The following is an 18,984-nucleotide window of genomic DNA, read 5'->3' on the forward strand; positions in this document are numbered from 1 at the left end:
ATTGCATCTCAATTTGCTCTTAACTGAAAATATTGTAAATGGATGATCTGCTCAGTGTGTTAAACAAGTCTCCTCTGTGGAGCTTTATCAGAGAGCAAGGAAGAAGAGTCTGATAGCCAATGTCTGACGCAGATGCTGGCCCCATCTGCCTAATTCCAGGCTACTCAGGTTTGTCTTGTCTATGGTATTGACAGAAATGAGAATATTTTCTGTTTTAGTCTGCTTTTAATCTGAATGTGTAACCTGATATGATATTAAAATGATATTACCTAGTTATTACAAAATTGGTCATCATCAACCACCAATGCAAAGTTCAGATTTGACTAGATCCATAAATGTTGGCTTAGTTGTGGTTGTAGCTGTCAGAGAACATGTAAGCTATTGTCTGAAATACAACACTTCAATGGGAAAAGAGGGTTAGTTTAAAATGGAATTATTGGTCCATTTCAACACCAGATGAGGGCACTGCAGCTGCAAAATGACAGTAAGACAGAGACTGCTCAGTGAAGACTGGATGAGAGATAGCTTCACAAGTCTAAACTGTAACTAAAGTATTGAAAGTGAGTTCTTGGCCACTTTCTTACAACAATTTCAATTTAGTTGAGATACAGGCCTATTGCTATTTATATAAGTAATTGAAGGAATTGCTTTTTATGGTCAGAATACTTGATAAAGCCTGGGTCAGCAAAATGAGAAAGTAGGCAACCATTCTTTGTTTCATTGCTGCCTTCAACTTAATATATAGGCTACTGCATAACTATTTTTAAGCGGTGTCTTTGCCGTTGTCACTCAAGTCATTCTAAATGCATTGTCATGTCCAATTCTATTTTAACAACACCCTGCCACTAGAAACTCTCAATCAAGATTCACAGTATCTGGGCACAAATAGCCTAATTTAAAAGTACACTAGGCTATATCACCTCGTTAGGTAAAATCCACAAATATAACCTTCTCTGATCAAGTCCCGTTAGTTGCACATGCACACAAATGTTGGACCTAAAATGGAAACTTCTAAAGTTTTCCATGTAACTCATCAATTGCAAACTCATTGCTTGTAACTCATTCCAAAATTCCATAGACTTTATTATTTGACTTACTGATCGTAAAGTGCACATGAGGGGCATTAAAAAAAGTTAGAATAATAACTTATTTTCTGCTTATAGTGACATCAACGCAGTGCGAACCAGTAGGAATCTGAAGTGTTGAATTTGGGGGTTGGAAATAGGTATGAGTTGTCTCGCAGACTGCAGCCTACATTCGCTCCCCTGGAGTTCTGTTTCAAAATGGCATCAATTGGAATGGGACTGTGTGATGCGTACTAGCTGGAGTTACCTCAACAACTGAGAAATTGGTATCACATCTGAAACTTTATGTACTAAACTAATTGTCTATTGGATTTTTTTTCTTCTATTAAGCATTTGGGATAGTTACTGATGAAGATTGTTATAAGTGAAATTACGTACGCATCCGAATGAAGATTGTTTTGAAATTGCATTGTAAATATTTTTTTTCATTCTGTAATATTTTTACAGTTTTGTATCAATGGTGAGGAAAGGGCAGAACACGCATCGGACTTTGAATGAGCGCAACTCCGCATCGATTTTGTTTGGGAAGGTACTTAACTTTGAGAAACTGATTTGATCTATTCATATTCTTAGGTTCTGGACCTTTTAGCCTTTAATTAATTTAACTGCAACTACCTTTTATTGCGACATAGTTGAGTATACCTTTTGGGGATTCCACCTTTTAGAACATTTTTTCTTTAGTGTTTCGTTATTTTCGTTTTAAATACTAGTTTTGCCACGGTGGATACCATGCTACCGAATGTGCATGAGAAGTGGACGGCATATCACTGGGGGATATGGGTTCTGATGTGCGGATTGCTGTGCGCTGCCGTGGTGAATGGATGTCCTCACAAATGCAGTTGCTCTGGATCTCATGTGGATTGCCAGGGTCAAGGCTTCAGGACCGTGCCAAAAGGAATACCTAGGAACGCAGAACGTTTGTAAGTAACACAAAACCCTTCGCGCATCATCACACCACTGCTCTTCTGTCCATTTATATTGTCAGAGGCTAGGTGGTGTATGAGTGGGTAGCCTAATTTAATAATATGCCGAGCCTGTTGATAGTGGTTGCAAACAGTAATAGGGATATGAAGATGCGACACATCTGGCACCTGCCTTGCCTGCGTGCCCAAGATGGGTGCTATTGCGGCCGCAATTCAGTGTGGTCCTGCATGTGGGCATGTGGGCATTCCTGCATCTGCAGAAACCCCTCTTTATACTTCTATTGATCAATTCTTAAGTTGGGACAGGTGGGAGGTGGCAATGCTGCAATACAGTAGGTGGCGTTAATGCACAAAAACATTGGATGCCAGCCGCTGATAAACCCCACAGAAGACGGTAGCTAGCTAGCAAGTACACCTGTAGATTGTGTCCTTTGCCCCCAACAGTCGGGAACTGTTTTCCCGCAGTTCTGTTAACAACGGCGAGGGCAGGTGTTCGGCAGGCAGGAGCGAAGGACACTGTGTGATAGCTAGCTAGTACACGGTGTCGCCCTACCCTCCCGTCTGCGGTGCTTGTGGGTGTAATATTCAGGCAGGGATGACCCGTAGACAGTGTCCTTCGGCCTGCCTGTCAGGCACTGTTTCTGAATCCAACACGTAATATGGTACACTTATTAACATTTATTTAACTAGGCAAGTCAGATCAAATTCTTATTTTCAATGATGGCCTAGGAACAGTGACTTAACTGTCTTGTTCAGGGGTAAAAATACAGATTTTTACCTTGTCAGCTCAGGGATTTGATCTTGCAACCTTCCGGTTACTAGTCCAATGTTATAACCACTAGTCTACCTGCCGCCTCATACCATGAATATAGCTGACCCTGTATATAGCTGTCCCTGTATATAGCTTCCTCTCTTATTTCTCCTGTTTTCTTATAATATACCTTGTTTAATTAGTTATGCTATTTAATTACTTCACTGTTGGTAGAGCTTGCAAGTTAAGCCTGTCACTGTACTTGTGATTGTGACAATAAAAAGGTCGAACTGTAAACTGTTTGTTAACATATTAGATATGCCTAGGCTTGCCATTGTATGCTTGTGTCATGTGCATTGGCACTTTTATGAAATGTACCAGTAGTCTGACCTGTGGCTGTAACCTGTACTTTCTTTCCAGTCCAGTCAGCCTCAGCCCCATTAACCTGAGGACTTAGCAGCCTCAGCCCCATTAACCTGAGGACTTAGCAGCCTCGGCCCCATTAACCTGAGGACATAGCAGCCTCGGCCACATTAACCTGAGGACATAGCAGCCTCGGCCACATTAACCTGAGGACTTAGCAGCCTCAGCCACATTAACCTGAGGACTTAGCAGCCTCGGCCACATTAACCTGAGGACTTAGCAGCCTCGGCCACATTAACCTGAGGACTAGCAGCCTAAGACCCATTAACCTGAGGACTTAGCAGCCTCGGCCCCATTAACCTGAGGACTTAGCAGCCTCGGCCACATTAACCTGAGGACTTAGCAGCCTCGGCCACATTAACCTGAGGACTTAGCAGCCTCGGCCCCATTAACCTGAGGACTTAGCAGCCTCGGCCCCATTAACCTGAGGACTTAGCAGCCTCGGCCACATTAACCTGAGGACTTAGCAGCCTCGGCCCCATTAACCTGATGACTTAGCAGCCTCGGCCCCATTAACCTGAGGACTTAGCAGCCTCGGCCACATTAACCTGAGGACTTAGCAGCCTCGGCCCCATTAACCTGATGACTTAGCAGCCTCGGCCCCATTAACCTGAGGACTTAGCAGCCTCTGCCACATTAACCTGAGGACTTAGCAGCCTCGGCCACATTAACCTGAGGACTTAGCAGCCTCGGCCACATTAACCTGAGGACTTAGCAGCCTAAGCCCCATTAACCTGAGGACTTAGCAGCCTCAGCCACATTAACCTGAGGACTTAGCAGGCTAAGCCCCATTAACCTGAGGATTTAGCAGCCTAAGACCCATTAACCTGAGGACTTAGCAGCCTCAGCCCCATTAACCTGAGGACTTAGCAGCCTCGGCCACATTAACCTGAGGACTTAGCAGCCTCAGCCCCATTAACCTGAGGACTTAGCAGCCTCAGCCCCATTAACCTGAGAACTTAGCAGCCTCAGCCCCATTAACCTGAGGACATAGCAGCCTCAGCCCCATTAACCTGAGAACTTAGCAGCCTCAGCCCCATTAACCTGAGAACTTAGCAGCCTCAGCCCCATTAACCTGAGGACATAGCAGCCTTAGCCACATTAACCTGAAGAATTAGCAGCCTCAGCCATATTAACTTGAGGACATAGTATGAAATTGCATTCCATGGGGGAAGTGGGTCCTGCAATCCCTGAAAATGCAGTTTTTCCACCTCTGGTGATTCTAGGAGATGGAACCTATTATCTAGCATAACTAAGAAGCTTAAGGACCTCAGGGGATACAAAACATGAGGTACTGCAACAACAAACAATATTTTTTGCTTGGAAGTGGTATGAAAGTAAAGCATGTTTGCATTAGCCAGAGGCTATTTGACCAAAGACCTGTTGAATTTGAGAGAGTGATCCCTAGACATTTGAAACAGAGAAAATAAATAATAATACCACGTGGGATTGTGTGTCCCTTTAGGAAAAAGTGTTGATCTTTTCTTTATTTAGTTGCCAGTCAAGTTGTTTTAACATGCAACATTTGAATGTAGTTGTGGATAGGAGGCAGCAATGAGCCTTGTTCATATCTTTTTAAGTAAAAAGTAGTTAGACTACGGTTGTTTTGATGGGAAATGTGTGTTAACGTAATAAAAGCAGGAAACATGTCTGTTGAAAATGCCTGCTTCCCTAAGGGGAATGCCAGCCCAGCTCGTATAGAATAGCAAATTAGAAGCCCAATCAATTTGGATCTGTCAATACTCAGGGCCACTTGAGATCTCATTTGCATCTTGTTTGAGCAGAAGGATTGTGAAGGCTTAATGATGGTGGCCAAGGTGGAACAGTCACCTCTTTTCCGGGGTGCAATTCACACCCTGCTAGAGTTCCCAGAACACCTTGGAGTGCTCCTGGCTCTTATCACGCTGATGCTACTGGGGCCATGATGGACGAACTACAGCCCAGCCACACCCACAGTCCACCAACACTCTCAGGGTGGGTGGGAGGCTGTCAGCTGAGAGCAATGTGTATGTGGTTACCAACACTTAACCCATCCATCATCCCACTTACACTGCTAATCAACTCCATATTACACTCACACAGAGGATGAACTGATCCTAGACCATTTGTAGCCTACAGTACAAAATCACCACTACATGCTGCTACATTCCAAATCCATTGCCTAAGTGGTGAATGAGTTTCAGCTTAATTTGAGTTTGTCTTGTAGTGGCACTTGGTAGGTCATGAGGGTCAGTATGTGAATGTTCTAGAGTTGGTGTCTTGGTTGACCTGTTGAACTGTCTGATAATGACTTTAACTTGCCTGGCGGGCTGATGCTGGCACTGCCAGTGGGCACAGCTAACGTCAGCCTTCTGGGAAATATCAGCCGTCCACCTTCCAAAAAAAATCTCCCGTGGAAAATATTTGGAGGTGCTTTATTTCAGCCAGCACTTCAAAGGCCAAAGCTGGCAGAGTGAGGGAGGGAGGGAGGGGGGGAGGGAGGGAGGGGGGGGAGGGGAGCAGACTTTTTGTTGCAGAGTTAAGTGTAGAGCGAAAGTGGTCTAAGTCACGAATGTATCCTTGAAGAGATTAGTCCAAAATGTAGGAACACAGAAGTTCAGAACTCGTCCAAGTGTGTGTCATGCTTTAATGCAAGACTGGTTTTGAAAGTCTCTTAAGAGTTTGTGAACCTGGGGCCATTTTAGGTTAACAAGGACCCATTTTTTGTTGTTTGGGTTCTGTTACCAAAGCAACACATCAAGGCCCTTTGCTTTGTCCCATCAGTCCATCCTTTATATTCTCAGCTCTCGCTGAATTTAGCTTGATGTGACAAAGTGTTTATCCCAATCTACCAAATATGGATAACTCTCTGCATGTTTTGGTGCCTTTGTCATTGATGCGCAAGGGCCCCAAACATTACGTTGCAGCTAGCAACCCAGTAAACAATGTATGGAGCCAGGAATCACTGCATGTACCTTGAGTTGATCAGGATGTTGATGGGGGAGTGACTGTATGTGGCGTCTAGATCGGGGGTAATATTCCCTTAGAGAGGCAGGATGTCCAGGCAGTAACATGTGAAGCTCCTGTTGATGGTGTTTCATGAGGAATGATTCGTCAGATTAGTGGACCATAAGCAGCCCTGAGCTTTAACAACTCTCTCTTTAGCTGTATACTGTAACGCTGGGGGTCTGGTTAACTCCTTAGGTTTCCTTACTCCTTAGGAACATTATTAGTGTTCACAACCGAAGCTTGTGACTTAGTTGTGTTTTAACACTGTCCTCATTCCTTTGTATCTCTGCCAGTTCACCTAATTAATGTGTGTTTGTGTCCTGGCTACTTGATTCTCTTCCTGCTAGTCTTCTTCCATCTTTCTTGGTTTACATGAGGCTCTGCGTCTTCTGCACCTCAAGCCCTGGACAGCTCAGGAGCAATTTGCCTGAGATGAGTCCTGGGAGGCCTGTCAGATTGAGTTTCACACAAAGTGTTAAAAGTTCCCCTGTCACCTCTGACGTTTACTGTACAGATGTAATCTAAGGAGTCATGTATGGACTGTACTGGTCTGGACTGGACTGGACTGTACAGTACTGCAAACGCTGACTGAGGTATGCTGGGTATTATTACGTGTTATTACTTTTCTGTTATTTCTCTATTTTCTTTCTATCTGCATTGTTGGGAAGGGCCCATAAGTAAGTTAGTCTATTCTTGTTGTTTGCGAAGCATGTGACAAATACATTTTTATTTGATTAAGGACGATCCAGCTGACTAAGGTACACTAGGATGATCCAGCTGCCTGCCTGCCTGCCTGCCTGCCTGCCTGCCTGTCTGTCTGCCTGTATGCCTGCCTGCCTGCCTGCCTGCCTGTCTGTCTGTCTGCCTGTCTGTCTGTCTGTCTGCCTGCCTGTCTGCCCTTTGAAAATAAACCATCTTGAAGTAAACAGACGCGGCCGGAGAAAATATGAAATATTCTTGTAAGTTGTGCTGAGTCAGAAGTGGGTGTCCTTCAGCTGGGAACTCATCCGGTAATTAAAATATTTAGAAAACCAAAGTCCCAGTGAGATGTAGCCTGTCCTGCTCACACTGCCTCATAAACAATAGAAAACGGCACAGAATGTTGCTGTCATCTTCACTTTGGCCATCTTTGTTCACCCAGCGAATAGAAATGCATTCCATGAGTCATCATCAGGACAGTGATGAAGTGGTGTCTCTTAAGGTTGGAGATACCGAGCAGTGCTTGATCTGAAATGTGATGTGGCATACAGTGCTTTCGGAAAGTATTCAGACCACTTTACTTTTTCCACATTTTGTTACGTTACAGCCTTATTCTAAAATGTATTAAATAAAAAAAATCCTTGTCAATCTACACACAATACCCCATAATGACGTTTTTGCAAATGTATTAAAAATAAAAAACAGATACCTTATTTACATAAGTATTCAGACCCTTTGCTATGAGATTTGAAATTGAGCTCAGGTGCATCCAGTTTCCATTGATCATCCTTGAGATGTTTCTACAACTTGACTGGACTCCACCTGTGGTAAATTCAATTGATTGGACATGATTTGGAAAGGCACAGGCCTGTCTATATAAGGTCCCACAGTTGACAGTGCATGTCAAATAAAAACCAAGCCATGAGGTCGAAGGAATTGTCCGTAGAGCTCCGAGACAGCATTATTTCGAGGCACAGATCTGGGGAAGGGTACCAAAAATATCTGCAGCATTGAAGGGCCCCAAGAACACAGTGGCCTCCGTCATTCTTAAATGGAAGAAGTTTGGAACCACCAGGATTCTTCCTAGCTGGCCGCCCGGCCAAACTGAGCAATCGGGGGAGAAGGGCGTTGGTCAGGGAGGTGACCAAGAACCCGATGGTCACTCTGACAGAGCTCTATAATTCCTCTGTTGAGATGGGAGAACCTTCTAGAAGGACAACCATCTCTGCAGCACTCCACCAATCAGGCCTTTATGGTAGAGTGGCAAGACGGAAGCCACTCCTTAGTAAAAGGCACCATTTGGAGTTTGCCAAAAGGCACCTAAAGACTCAGACCATGAGAAACAAACCAAACTTTGATTTAGTCCTATTCTTTAACTTTTGGATGAGATGGAGACGTGAATCCAAAATATCAATTATTAATTTGTAGACAAACTGGAATTAAAGCCAGACTCTGTCAGTGGCACAGATTCAACTGGGTTGTTTCGCTCAGTTGGTAGAGCATGGTGTTTGCAACGCCAGGGTTGTGGGTTCGATTCCCACGGGGGACCAGTACGGAGAAAAAATGTATAAAATGTATGCATTCACTACTGTAAGTTGCTCTGGATAAGAGCGTCAGCTAAATGACTAAAATGTAAATGTAACTATCCAAGCAGAAGATACAGCTCCTCTAAATGTTGATATTTGGTTGCGTTGACAACCAAACACAATTCAATATCCAGTTTGTCTACAAATTAGTAATTGATATGTTGGATTCATATCTCCATCGCAACCAAAAATCTATTTTAGACAATTGGACTATTCTTATACATATAGGCCTATATGTATTGTCTATTTTTAGTTGAATTGAAACAATAGCTGTTGATGACTTTACAAATGCTGTATGTTCCTAAATAGCCTCATTGATGATATGACTGTTAAAGTTTGGTTCCATTTCATTTGCTCTGTTAAACCTTCCCTTTCGAATGACTTTGATAGCAGCAGTGAATATATTTAGTTATTAAGAGATTTCTCAATCATCATTCTCACGATAGCACATTGGTAGTAGTCGGTGACAAATATCATATTTTAGCAGGGCTGGATGGGAGACCAAATGAATAGCTGTAGGTACATCAACTCTCCAGTAGGAGGTGCTGCCCAGCCTATTGTTTCTTTTATATTGGATAAAGCATTGAAGATCTGACATTGTTTCAAAGGTACAAATTCAACTTCAGGTTTGTCTGTGTTGAAAATTGGTTACGATGATGACAAGACCCTGTGGTTGACACTCTCAAAACAAGAGGTGATGACCTTTTTAAAATCCAATGTATTTTCCACATAGATTGCACGTCACAATACGTTGACAAATTACGTTGAAACAATGTTGATTCAATCAGTTTTTGCCCACTGGGTTTTGGCTGCTTGGTTATATATATTTTCCTGTCTGTTGGTGTGCGAGTCCTCACTTAATGTATTTAAAGTGTTGCTCAAGTCTTGTTTATTTGCAGTCATGGTGGCTGCCTTGCAGTTATTACCATTAACTACCTCTAGTTTAAAGATGTTTGCCAAGCTAAAGTGATCTATTGACTCTGCCTATGTTGTGTAGGTGTTTATGGTATTGGGTTCGAAGTGGAACTGTTCACATAGCTGTTAGGGATGATTTGTCACCTTAAGAATTCAGTGATATTGATGTCCAGTGATGTCTGTGTCCAGTGATATCTTTGTCCAGTGATATTGGTGTCCAGTCGTGTGTGTCTACGTGTGTGTGCACCTGTGTGTGTGTGTGTGTGTGTGTGTTGCATCAACTCCCTTGCGGAGGAGATGAAAGGCAGACGGAATATTTGATTCCTCAGACTTGTGATTGGGTTACAAACCATACTAGCCATACTAACTATACTAACCATACTAATTATACTAACCATACTAACCATACTAGCCATACTAGCCATACTAACCATACTAGCCATACTAACCATACTAACTATACTAACCATACTAGCCATACTAGCCATACTAACCATACTAGCCATACTAACCATACTAACCATACTAACTATACTAACCATACTAACCATACTAGCCATACTAAACATACTTGCCATACTAACCATACTAACTATACTAACTATACTAACCATACTAACCATACTAGCCATACTAAACATACTAACTATACTAACCATACTAGCCATACTAGCCATACTAACCATACTAGCCATACTAACCATACTAACCATACTAACTATACTAACCATACTAACCATACTAGCCATACTAAACATACTTGCCATACTAACCATACTAACTATACTAATCATACTAACTATACTAACCATACTAGCCATACTAAACATACTAGCCATACTAGCCATACTAACCATACTAGCCATGCTAACCATACTAGCCATACTAACCATACTAGCCATACTAACCTCCCTATTTGATCTGTCACAATTTTTGTAATTTTTATTAGGATCCCCATTAGCTAACGCCATAATGCTAGCTAATCTTCCTGGGGTCCAACACCAATTAACAAGACATTACAAACAACCTCAATCAAGACTTCACAAACATTGAACAAGTAGACAATACAGATAACAATGAAACAGTGTTCAAACAGGAAAGCACACTGTTATGTTCTGGAAAAGAAGGGAGGACTGTGTTAGGGAGGGAAGGAGAGAGCAATGGGCGAAGTTCCACCCTGGAAACCACCAATATCCCGATAAGAGCCTTAGAAAAACATTGCATCAGCTGCAAAAAGTCTCACATGTCTTGTACTTTGGAAATACGTTTGATGATTGCCATCATTCCATGGCATGTGCAGATTTGTACAGGAAAAGAAATCATTCTAAATGGCCATTCATATATGAACATGATAACTCTACAATGTTTGCCATGTTAACTGTACAATGACGTATCAAGTGTGTACTGTAATATGGTCATGTAAGGACATTAGGAAGAGTGTGCTCAATCAGTTCTGTCCACGTTCATCCTTATACAATGGAAATGAAAGACATTATAATGTTCAATCACATTCAATGGCCGTGCACATACATTCCTACCTACTGCTCTGCTTTATCTCAGGAGCCGGTGCGCTGAATGACTATGTTGAAGTGTTGTGTGGAAGATTATACTCGGCGAAGGTCTGAATTTTCCACTGACGAAAATCTTTGTCAAATAGTCCCAAGCGCCAGAGGAGGAACTCAATTAAGATTCCAACCATGGTTCAGAGACTTGAGAAGGAAATGGAGCATGCCTATCTGCTGTAGAAGACCAGACGACTGTGGCTTTGAGGAAAATAACACGAGGTTACAGCAGGAAACGCATTGTGAAGCGAAGCGTTAGATGGAAAAAGAGAGAGAGACTGTTTGTGTATATATATACACTTTTTTTTCTTGCATGGATTTGAATGGGCTTTGGGGGCCTTTTTGGTACGTGACACCCGATATGTTGTTTGTGCAACATAATGTTCCTGGGCCATAAGAACTGTGTTTTGCTGTCCAGTTGGTCGGTGTGTACCAATAAAGTGCTCCTCTAAGTGATTTAGCCCGAGGTAAAGTAAAACGTGTCTGTCAACTTCGGGCCAAGACTAGTTGGTTCAGTGGTTTAAAGGCCTTGATTGGGTGGGTTGGTCTGCGTGGGGGAGCAGGGGCATTGTGAGGCCCTGAACACCTGTTGTTTGGATTGCCACCTTATCCCTCACACAAATAAAAACAAACAATTACCAGCAGGCTTGTAGATTTGTGACCCACACATTAGCACTTAAAGGAGCCTGATAGAAGCTGGTTTAATTGAGTTCGTTGTGTTGCGATTCCTGATTATAATCCCACATTTTCCACACTGTGACAGTTACTGGGAACAGTGAAGGATGGATATAAGAGAGGAGAGATTGGAGAGCGAGGGAGAATGAAAGCTGAGTTATCAGAGGGGAGAGAGAATAAGGGCGAGATAGTGTTGTGTGGGAGTGAGAGAGAGATTGGGAGAGAGAGAGGGAGGGAGAGAGAGAGGGTGAGTAAGAGAGAGAGAGAAGGTGAGAGGGTAATAGAATGAGCATAAAGGGTGAGAGAGAAAGAGGGAGGGTGAGAGAGAAAGAGAGGGTGAGACAGAGGGGGTGAAAGAGAGAGGGTGAAAGAAAGAGGGTGTGAGAGAAAGAGAGTGTGAGAGAGAGAGGGTGAGAGAGTGTGAGAGAGAGAGAGAAATATCAGCGCGAGAGAGAACACAGAGAGGGTGAGAGAGAGGAACAAGGAGCGTGAAGGAGAGGCAGTAGTCTGTCAGGTCTCTGTCCTCTCTAAAGACATAGTATGGCTCCCATTCGAGCTCTTTATGTGCAGAGCTGGGGAAGCCTTTTGAAATCCAATATGTCTTTACATCAGATTTATAAATGTTTACGTATACTATGAGAAACACACTGAACCCAAGGTCAGGAGACCAGGCTCTGTGTGTGTGTTTTTTAAAATTATGATTATTTTTTATTTTATTTAACTAGGCAAGTTAGTTAAGAACAAATTCTTATTTACAATGACGGCCTACCCCAGCCAAACCCGGACGACACTGGGCTAATTGTGCGCCGCCCAGCCGGTCTCTCTCTCTCTCTCTGTGGAAATATACCAATAAACATAGAGGGAATAAGTCAGAATCCATATTGTATGCACATTAACATTCTGAGAAGTAGTTAAAACAGATATATACATTCTGAGAAGTAGTTAAAACAGATATATACATTCTGAGAAGTAGTTAAAACAGATATATACATTCTGAGAAGTAGTTAAAACAGATATATACATTCTGAGAAGTAGTTAAAACAGATATATACATTCTGAGAAGTAGTTAAAACAGATATATACATTCTGAGAAATAATTAAAACAGAGCAACAGTCTGGAAACAAGATAAGCTTTTGCCTCCGAAGAGAAAAACAACCCCAATTTCAGAAAGACCCATCAGAAGTAACTTGAAGTAGCTAGCTCTCTCAAACAGAAACGTCTATTTGTTATAGCTCTTTCTCATGCTCCAGCCTTGTCCTACGTACACATCGTCAGTATGGACCGTATACAATACACACTGACATAGTTAGGGCAGGCTTATGCGCAAACATACACACATATACACGGACGCACACACACACACACACACACACACACACACACACACACACACACACACACACACACACACACACACACACACACACACACACACACACACACACACACACACACACACACACACACACACACACACACAGAGAGAGATGAGTGCCCTAGCATCTTACCTGCAGGCCCTGGTGTGTTTGAGGTTTGAGCACAGACTCCTGGAGGGGCCCTCTTTGCCCAGTCAGGTAAGGAGTGTCTGAGATTAAAGGATTTGTCCCCCAGCATCTTAGGTAGAGGGCACAGGGCAGAGAGAGACTGGAGAGAGGGTGGGGACCTGCTCTGCTCTGCTCTGCTCCACATCTCCAGGGCAATCCTCCACAGGGAACATCGGCAATACCATCCTCTATGGCAGGGGTGGGCAACTCCAGACCTTGAGCGCCTGATTAGTGTCACACTGTTTCTCCATCCCTAGCAAACACAGCTGATTAATTAAATTGCACTCTGAACTGAAGATCATGATTTGGTGATTATTGGAGTCAGGTGTGTTAGCTGGGGCTGGGGCAAAACTGTGACACCAATCAGACCCTCAATGACTGGAATTACCCAGCCCTGCTCTATGGAGAGAGAACTGGAGAGAGAACTGATAGACTGAACAGGATTATGATGATGTGTGATTATCCTTCTAACCGCTCTCTCTCTTTCTCTCTCTCTCTCTCTCTCCTCCCTCTCTTTCTCTCTCCTTCTCTCTCTCTCCTCTCTTTCTCTCTTTCTCCCTCTCTTTCTTTCTCTATCCTTCTCTCTCTCTCTCTTTCCCTCTCTCTCTCTTTCTCTCTCTCTCTTTCTCTCTCTCTCCCTCTCTCTTTCTCTCTTTCTCTCTCCCTCTCGCTCTTTCTCTCTCCTTCTCTCTCTCCTCTCTCTAACTTTCTCTCTCTTTCCCTCTCTCTTTCTCTCTCTACCTCACTCTCTCTCTTTCTCTCTCTCTCCTTCTCTCAGGGATTTGGACAGGAATAACATCACCAGGATTTCTAAAGTGGACTTCTCTGGCATCAAGAACCTGCGAGTTCTGTAAGCACTCTCTGCCCTTCACAAATAATATGCATGATAATGTCAATAAGACACAATAACATAGATATTTTCTGTCAATGAACATGTAGCTCAGTAATAGATGTGTTGCCACTAAGTATGGACTCAGTCATGTGTCTTCATTGTATTCAGTAGTGTCATTAGTAAAACATTTAAAGAAACAGTTTATAGTGATTAAGTAGGTCATTTAGAATGTAATATGTTTATGTTTAACTGATGGTGACTATAGGGGGAATAGTCTTTATAGCCATTTGAAATAACCAAGCATAATTACACAATTTAGACTTGGTTAAAAAGCATAGTATTTGGACCTTTTACCTGGTAATGACATGCAGTAAAATACTCCAACTTCTCTCACCACCATCACTCTGATGATTTTCAAAGGAAAGTATTTGACACTCATCTGTTTGGAGCTGTCCTGATGGACTCGATGGGCTTCCTCTTTCCTCCCCTCTCTGCTGAATAGAGAGCATGTGTGACTGTGCTGAACTAATGACTGTAATCTAAGGACATCTCGGTGCTGTTTACCCCGGTGGCCGTAAGGAGGGGGGAGATAAACGGCAAACCAAAGCGCCCAAGGAGTGGTAATAAGCAGTGTAGGTCCTGCAGTACTGTCAGCCAGGTCCACTGCCTGTTTTATGTGGTTCATGGTTAGCAGGACTGACGTTTCCTATTCCAAACCATGTGGATGTAAAGGGCCTTGGGAAGCTCAGAGTAAGAGAGCCTTATCTAGGAGGGAGAGAGAGTAGCACGTGAGGGGTGATTACCTATGTGATCTACTTCATCTGAGTACATGTGCACACATACACACACACGGTAATCATGCACACACACACACACACACACACACACACACACACACACACACACACACACACACACACACACACACACACACACACACACACACACACACACACACACACACACACACACACACATTGAAGGGTTTTACCCTTGGATTCCGTGGTCCCGTAATTTTGGGCTGTTATCTCTCTGAAACCCCCTTAATGATAGAGAATTGCTAATGGAAAATACATTATTTCCAGAAAACAATACTATTATACTACACGATACACATGAATCCATCAGAACCAACTGGTGGGTTCGGAGAATCCTTACTTAAATATCAGTAAATCAATCAGCGTGAGTCTGATCCCCCGGGTTGTGGGAATCAGATTTATAATACATCAGATCAGGATCCAAGGTACAGGCCAAAGAAGGTAATTCATTCTGGGCTGAACATGTTGGACTTTGCTTTGCTAGCTCCATCTGAGGCCAATCCACTGGTATTTGAGCGGTTGGCTTTTGGCTACGCCGATGGCTAGGTCTGGAAACCTGTGGTGTAAGTCTAAACAGTTCCCTATGATGAGGCGAACTGTGTCATCTCTGCTGACAAACTGAAATGACAAAAACATAAATTAATGGTCCTAAAACAGCCACATATAAACATTTGCTTAAAATACCATTTATAACTGATAGCCTCCTGCCAAAAGATCGGAATTCCACATTATAAGCGTATGTTTTCTGTCTCGTGTTTCCACGTTCTACATTTGACCTTGGCTGTATCGAGTCACCCTGAGTATTAGTCACTCTGGGATTCATATGCTTCTCAAATATGTCACTCTAAATTGGTCTTAATATCCACAGACACATATATAAACACAGCATATCCATGGAGTTGGAGATATTCTGCCTTATAATGCATCTGGAAAACCTTAGGGATCCATGACAAGATGTTCCCGGAGCAGAGGGTAGACTGACTAGAGTAATGTAGCCTTTACCCCATGTAGCCGTTACCCCATTTTGCCTTTACCCATTTTGCCTTTACCCCATGTAGCCTTTACCCATGTTGCCTTTACCCCATGTAGCCTTTACCCATGTAGCCTTTACCCCATGTAGCCTTTACCCCATGTTGCCTTTACCCCATGTAGCCTTTACCCATGTTGCCTTTATCCCATGTTGCCTTTACCCATGTAGCCTTTACCCCATGTAGCCTTTACCCCATGTTGCCTTTACCCCATGTTGCCTTTACCCCATGTAGCCTTTACCCATGTAGCCTTTACCCCATGTAGCCTTTACCCCATGTTGCCTTTACCCCATGTAGCCTTTACCCATGTAGCCTTTACCCCATGTAGCCTTTACCCCATGTTGCCTTTACCCCATGTTGCCTTTACCCCATGTAGCCTTTACCCATGTAGCCTTTACCCCATGTAGCCTTTACCCCATGTTGCCTTTACCCCATGTAGCCTTTACCCATGTTGCCTTTATCCCATGTTGCCTTTACCCATGTAGCCTTTACCCCATGTAGCCTTTACCCCATGTAGCCTTTACCCATGTAGCCTTTACCCCATGTTGCCTTTACCCATGTAGCCTTTACCCCATGTAGCCTTTACCCATGTTGCCTTTACCCCATGTAGCCTTTACCCCATGTTGCCTTTACCCCATGTAGCCTTTACCCATGTTGCCTTTACCCCATGTTGCCTTTACCCATGTTGCCTTTACCCATGTTGCCTTTACCCATGTTGCCTTTACCCATGTAGCCTTTACCCCATGTTGCCTTTACCCCATGTTGCCTTTACCCCATGTTGCCTTTACCCCATGTTGCCTTTACCCCATGTTGCCTTTACCCCATGTTGCCTTTACCCCATGTAGCCTTTACCCCATGTAGCCTTTACCCATGTTGTAAGAGCATGTCCTTTACCCAATGGTGTGAGAGCATGTCCTTTACCCCATATTGGGAGAGCATGGCCTTTACCCCATGTTGTCTTTACCACATGTTGGGAGAGCATGGCCTTTACCCCATGTTGTCTTTACCACATGTTGTGAGAGCTTGGCCTTTACCCCATGTTGTCTTTACCACATGTTGGGAGAGCATGGCCTTTACCCCATGTTGTCTTTACCACATGTTGTGAGAGCTTGGCCTTTACCCCATGTTGTCTTTACCACATGTTGGGAGAGCATGGCCTTTACCCCATGTTGTGAGAGTATGGCCTTCAGCCCATGTTGTGAGAGCTTGGCCTTTACCCCATGTTGCCTTGAACCCATTGTGTGAGAGCATGGCCTTTATATACTGATGTAATTGTATTTATTGATTATGTTGTCTCTCTCTTTTCTGTCAGGCACCTAGAGGACAACCAGATCACCGTGATCGAGAGGGGGGCGTTCCAGGACCTCAAACAGCTGGAGAGACTGTAAGTATCCCTAGCTGACCTACCTCCCTACCCAGCAGTCACTGCAGTAGACTGTCACGCTCGTGACACTTTTCACCCCTCACTGTTTGTGTTTGGGTATTTGTTTGTGTGTGTGTGTGTGTGTGTGTGTGTGTGTGTGTGTGTGTGTGTGTGTGTGTGTGTGTGTGTGTGTGTGTGTGTGTGTGTGTGTGTCTGTGTGTGTGTGTGTGTGTCTGTGTGTGTGTGTGTGTGTGTGTGTGTGTGTGTGTGTGTGTGTGTGTGTGTGTGTGCGTACGCGCGTGCGTGCATTTTTCATCATGTTTCTTGTTCCACAAAGTCATAAAATCAGATTTTAAAACCTTAACCCTAACCACACTACTAACTCTAATGCCTAACCCTAACTTAACTTTAAATGAAGACCAAAAATAACAAAATAACCATCTCTTTAAGGATTCACATGTGAGGCCATGTGCTAAACAGAGTAAGTAGTTTAGTAAACATCTAAAGATTTCAAGACTAAAAGTGTTAAAAGTAGGAGCCTACAATAAGGAAAAACTCCATGTAAAAATACACCTTATCTAGTCCTTGACCTATATCCTATTGTGACTTCGGTGCAGGTCATGTTGTTCTTCACATTGCCGTCTCTGGTAAATACACACTATATCTATTAAAATCTATGTTTATTTGTCACATGACAGGATGAAGAAGGTGTAAACGCTACAGTGAAATGGTTACTTGCATAGTAGCAATATCAAAAACTGAAAGTGTCAAGATCTAATATTTATAAAATATATTTTATGACGCTTACCTGACACACTTGTCTAAATTGATGGGTCATGTGAAGGAAATGCTATAACCCCCACCCAGCCACAACTAGCTAAGATGATGGCTCACTATTGTCTAGACATCTACACATGCTCATGAAATACAATAGATGGCAGTAAACACCCCCAGATACACCTGGCTAACTTGATGGGTCGTGTAATCATCTGGCGAAGTGGAATCTTTTGTTTAGACATGTAGCTAGCTAGCTAAACAATGAACCGGCATAATCTCAACTCATACTAATAACAATACAAACATTGTCGTAGCTGTAGTATCACTAGACGGCTTCCACCCGGTTACATAACCCAGCACCTTAGAGGCTACTGCCCCATATACTTACACTTCAAATCACTGGCCACTTTAATAATGGAACACCAGTCACTTTAATAATGTTTGCATATTTTTGCTTTACTCATCTCATATGTATATACTGTATTCTATTTTACTGTATTTTAGTCTATGCCTCTCCGACATTGCTCATCCTAATATTTATATATATTTATATATTTTACTTTTAGGTTGTGTGTATTCTGTGTATTGTTGTGAATTGTTAGATATTACTGCACTGTTGGAGCTAGAAACACAAGCATTTCGCTTCACCCGCAATAACATCTGCTAAACATGTATATGTGACAAAGACAATTTGATTTGATTTGATGAATCTGCAGGTAGCTAAAGAGCTAACCAACTAGGTTCAATGTTAGCTAGCTAGCTATAACTAGCAATGCAAATTTATTTCGGATTCGAATAATATTACTATATAGATCATACACGTAACGTTAGCTAGCGAGCCAGCAAGCTACAGTAACGTTCACTAGCTAGCTAACACTACACTTAACTTGCAATGAAAATGACTTTCTGGCAAACTATAATATCTGAAAATGTTGCTAGACTATTACCCAAATACATGTATGAACACTTCACGACAGACTGGAAGCATTTCACTCTGTTTTGTTTGTAGCAACA

The 18,984-nt window shown here is 42.8% G+C and overlaps 1 protein-coding gene across 1 annotated transcript in view; it reads left to right on the forward strand.

The window, feature by feature from the left end:
• The first annotated feature begins 1,249 nt into the window (after positions 1–1,249).
• Positions 1,250–18,984, forward strand: part of slit3 (slit homolog 3 (Drosophila)) — a 394,481-nt gene continuing 376,746 nt past the window's right edge. The window contains 3 exon segments of the mRNA XM_045724040.2: positions 1,250–2,005; positions 13,931–14,002; positions 17,143–17,214. Coding sequence (XP_045579996.2) covers positions 1,815–2,005; positions 13,931–14,002; positions 17,143–17,214 — 335 coding nt within the window. The 5' untranslated portion in view covers positions 1,250–1,814.

This window comes from Salmo salar, chromosome 09, assembly GCF_965601325.2.
Source record: "Salmo salar chromosome 09, fSalSal1, whole genome shotgun sequence".
Classification (NCBI taxonomy): domain Eukaryota; kingdom Metazoa; phylum Chordata; class Actinopteri; order Salmoniformes; family Salmonidae; genus Salmo; species Salmo salar.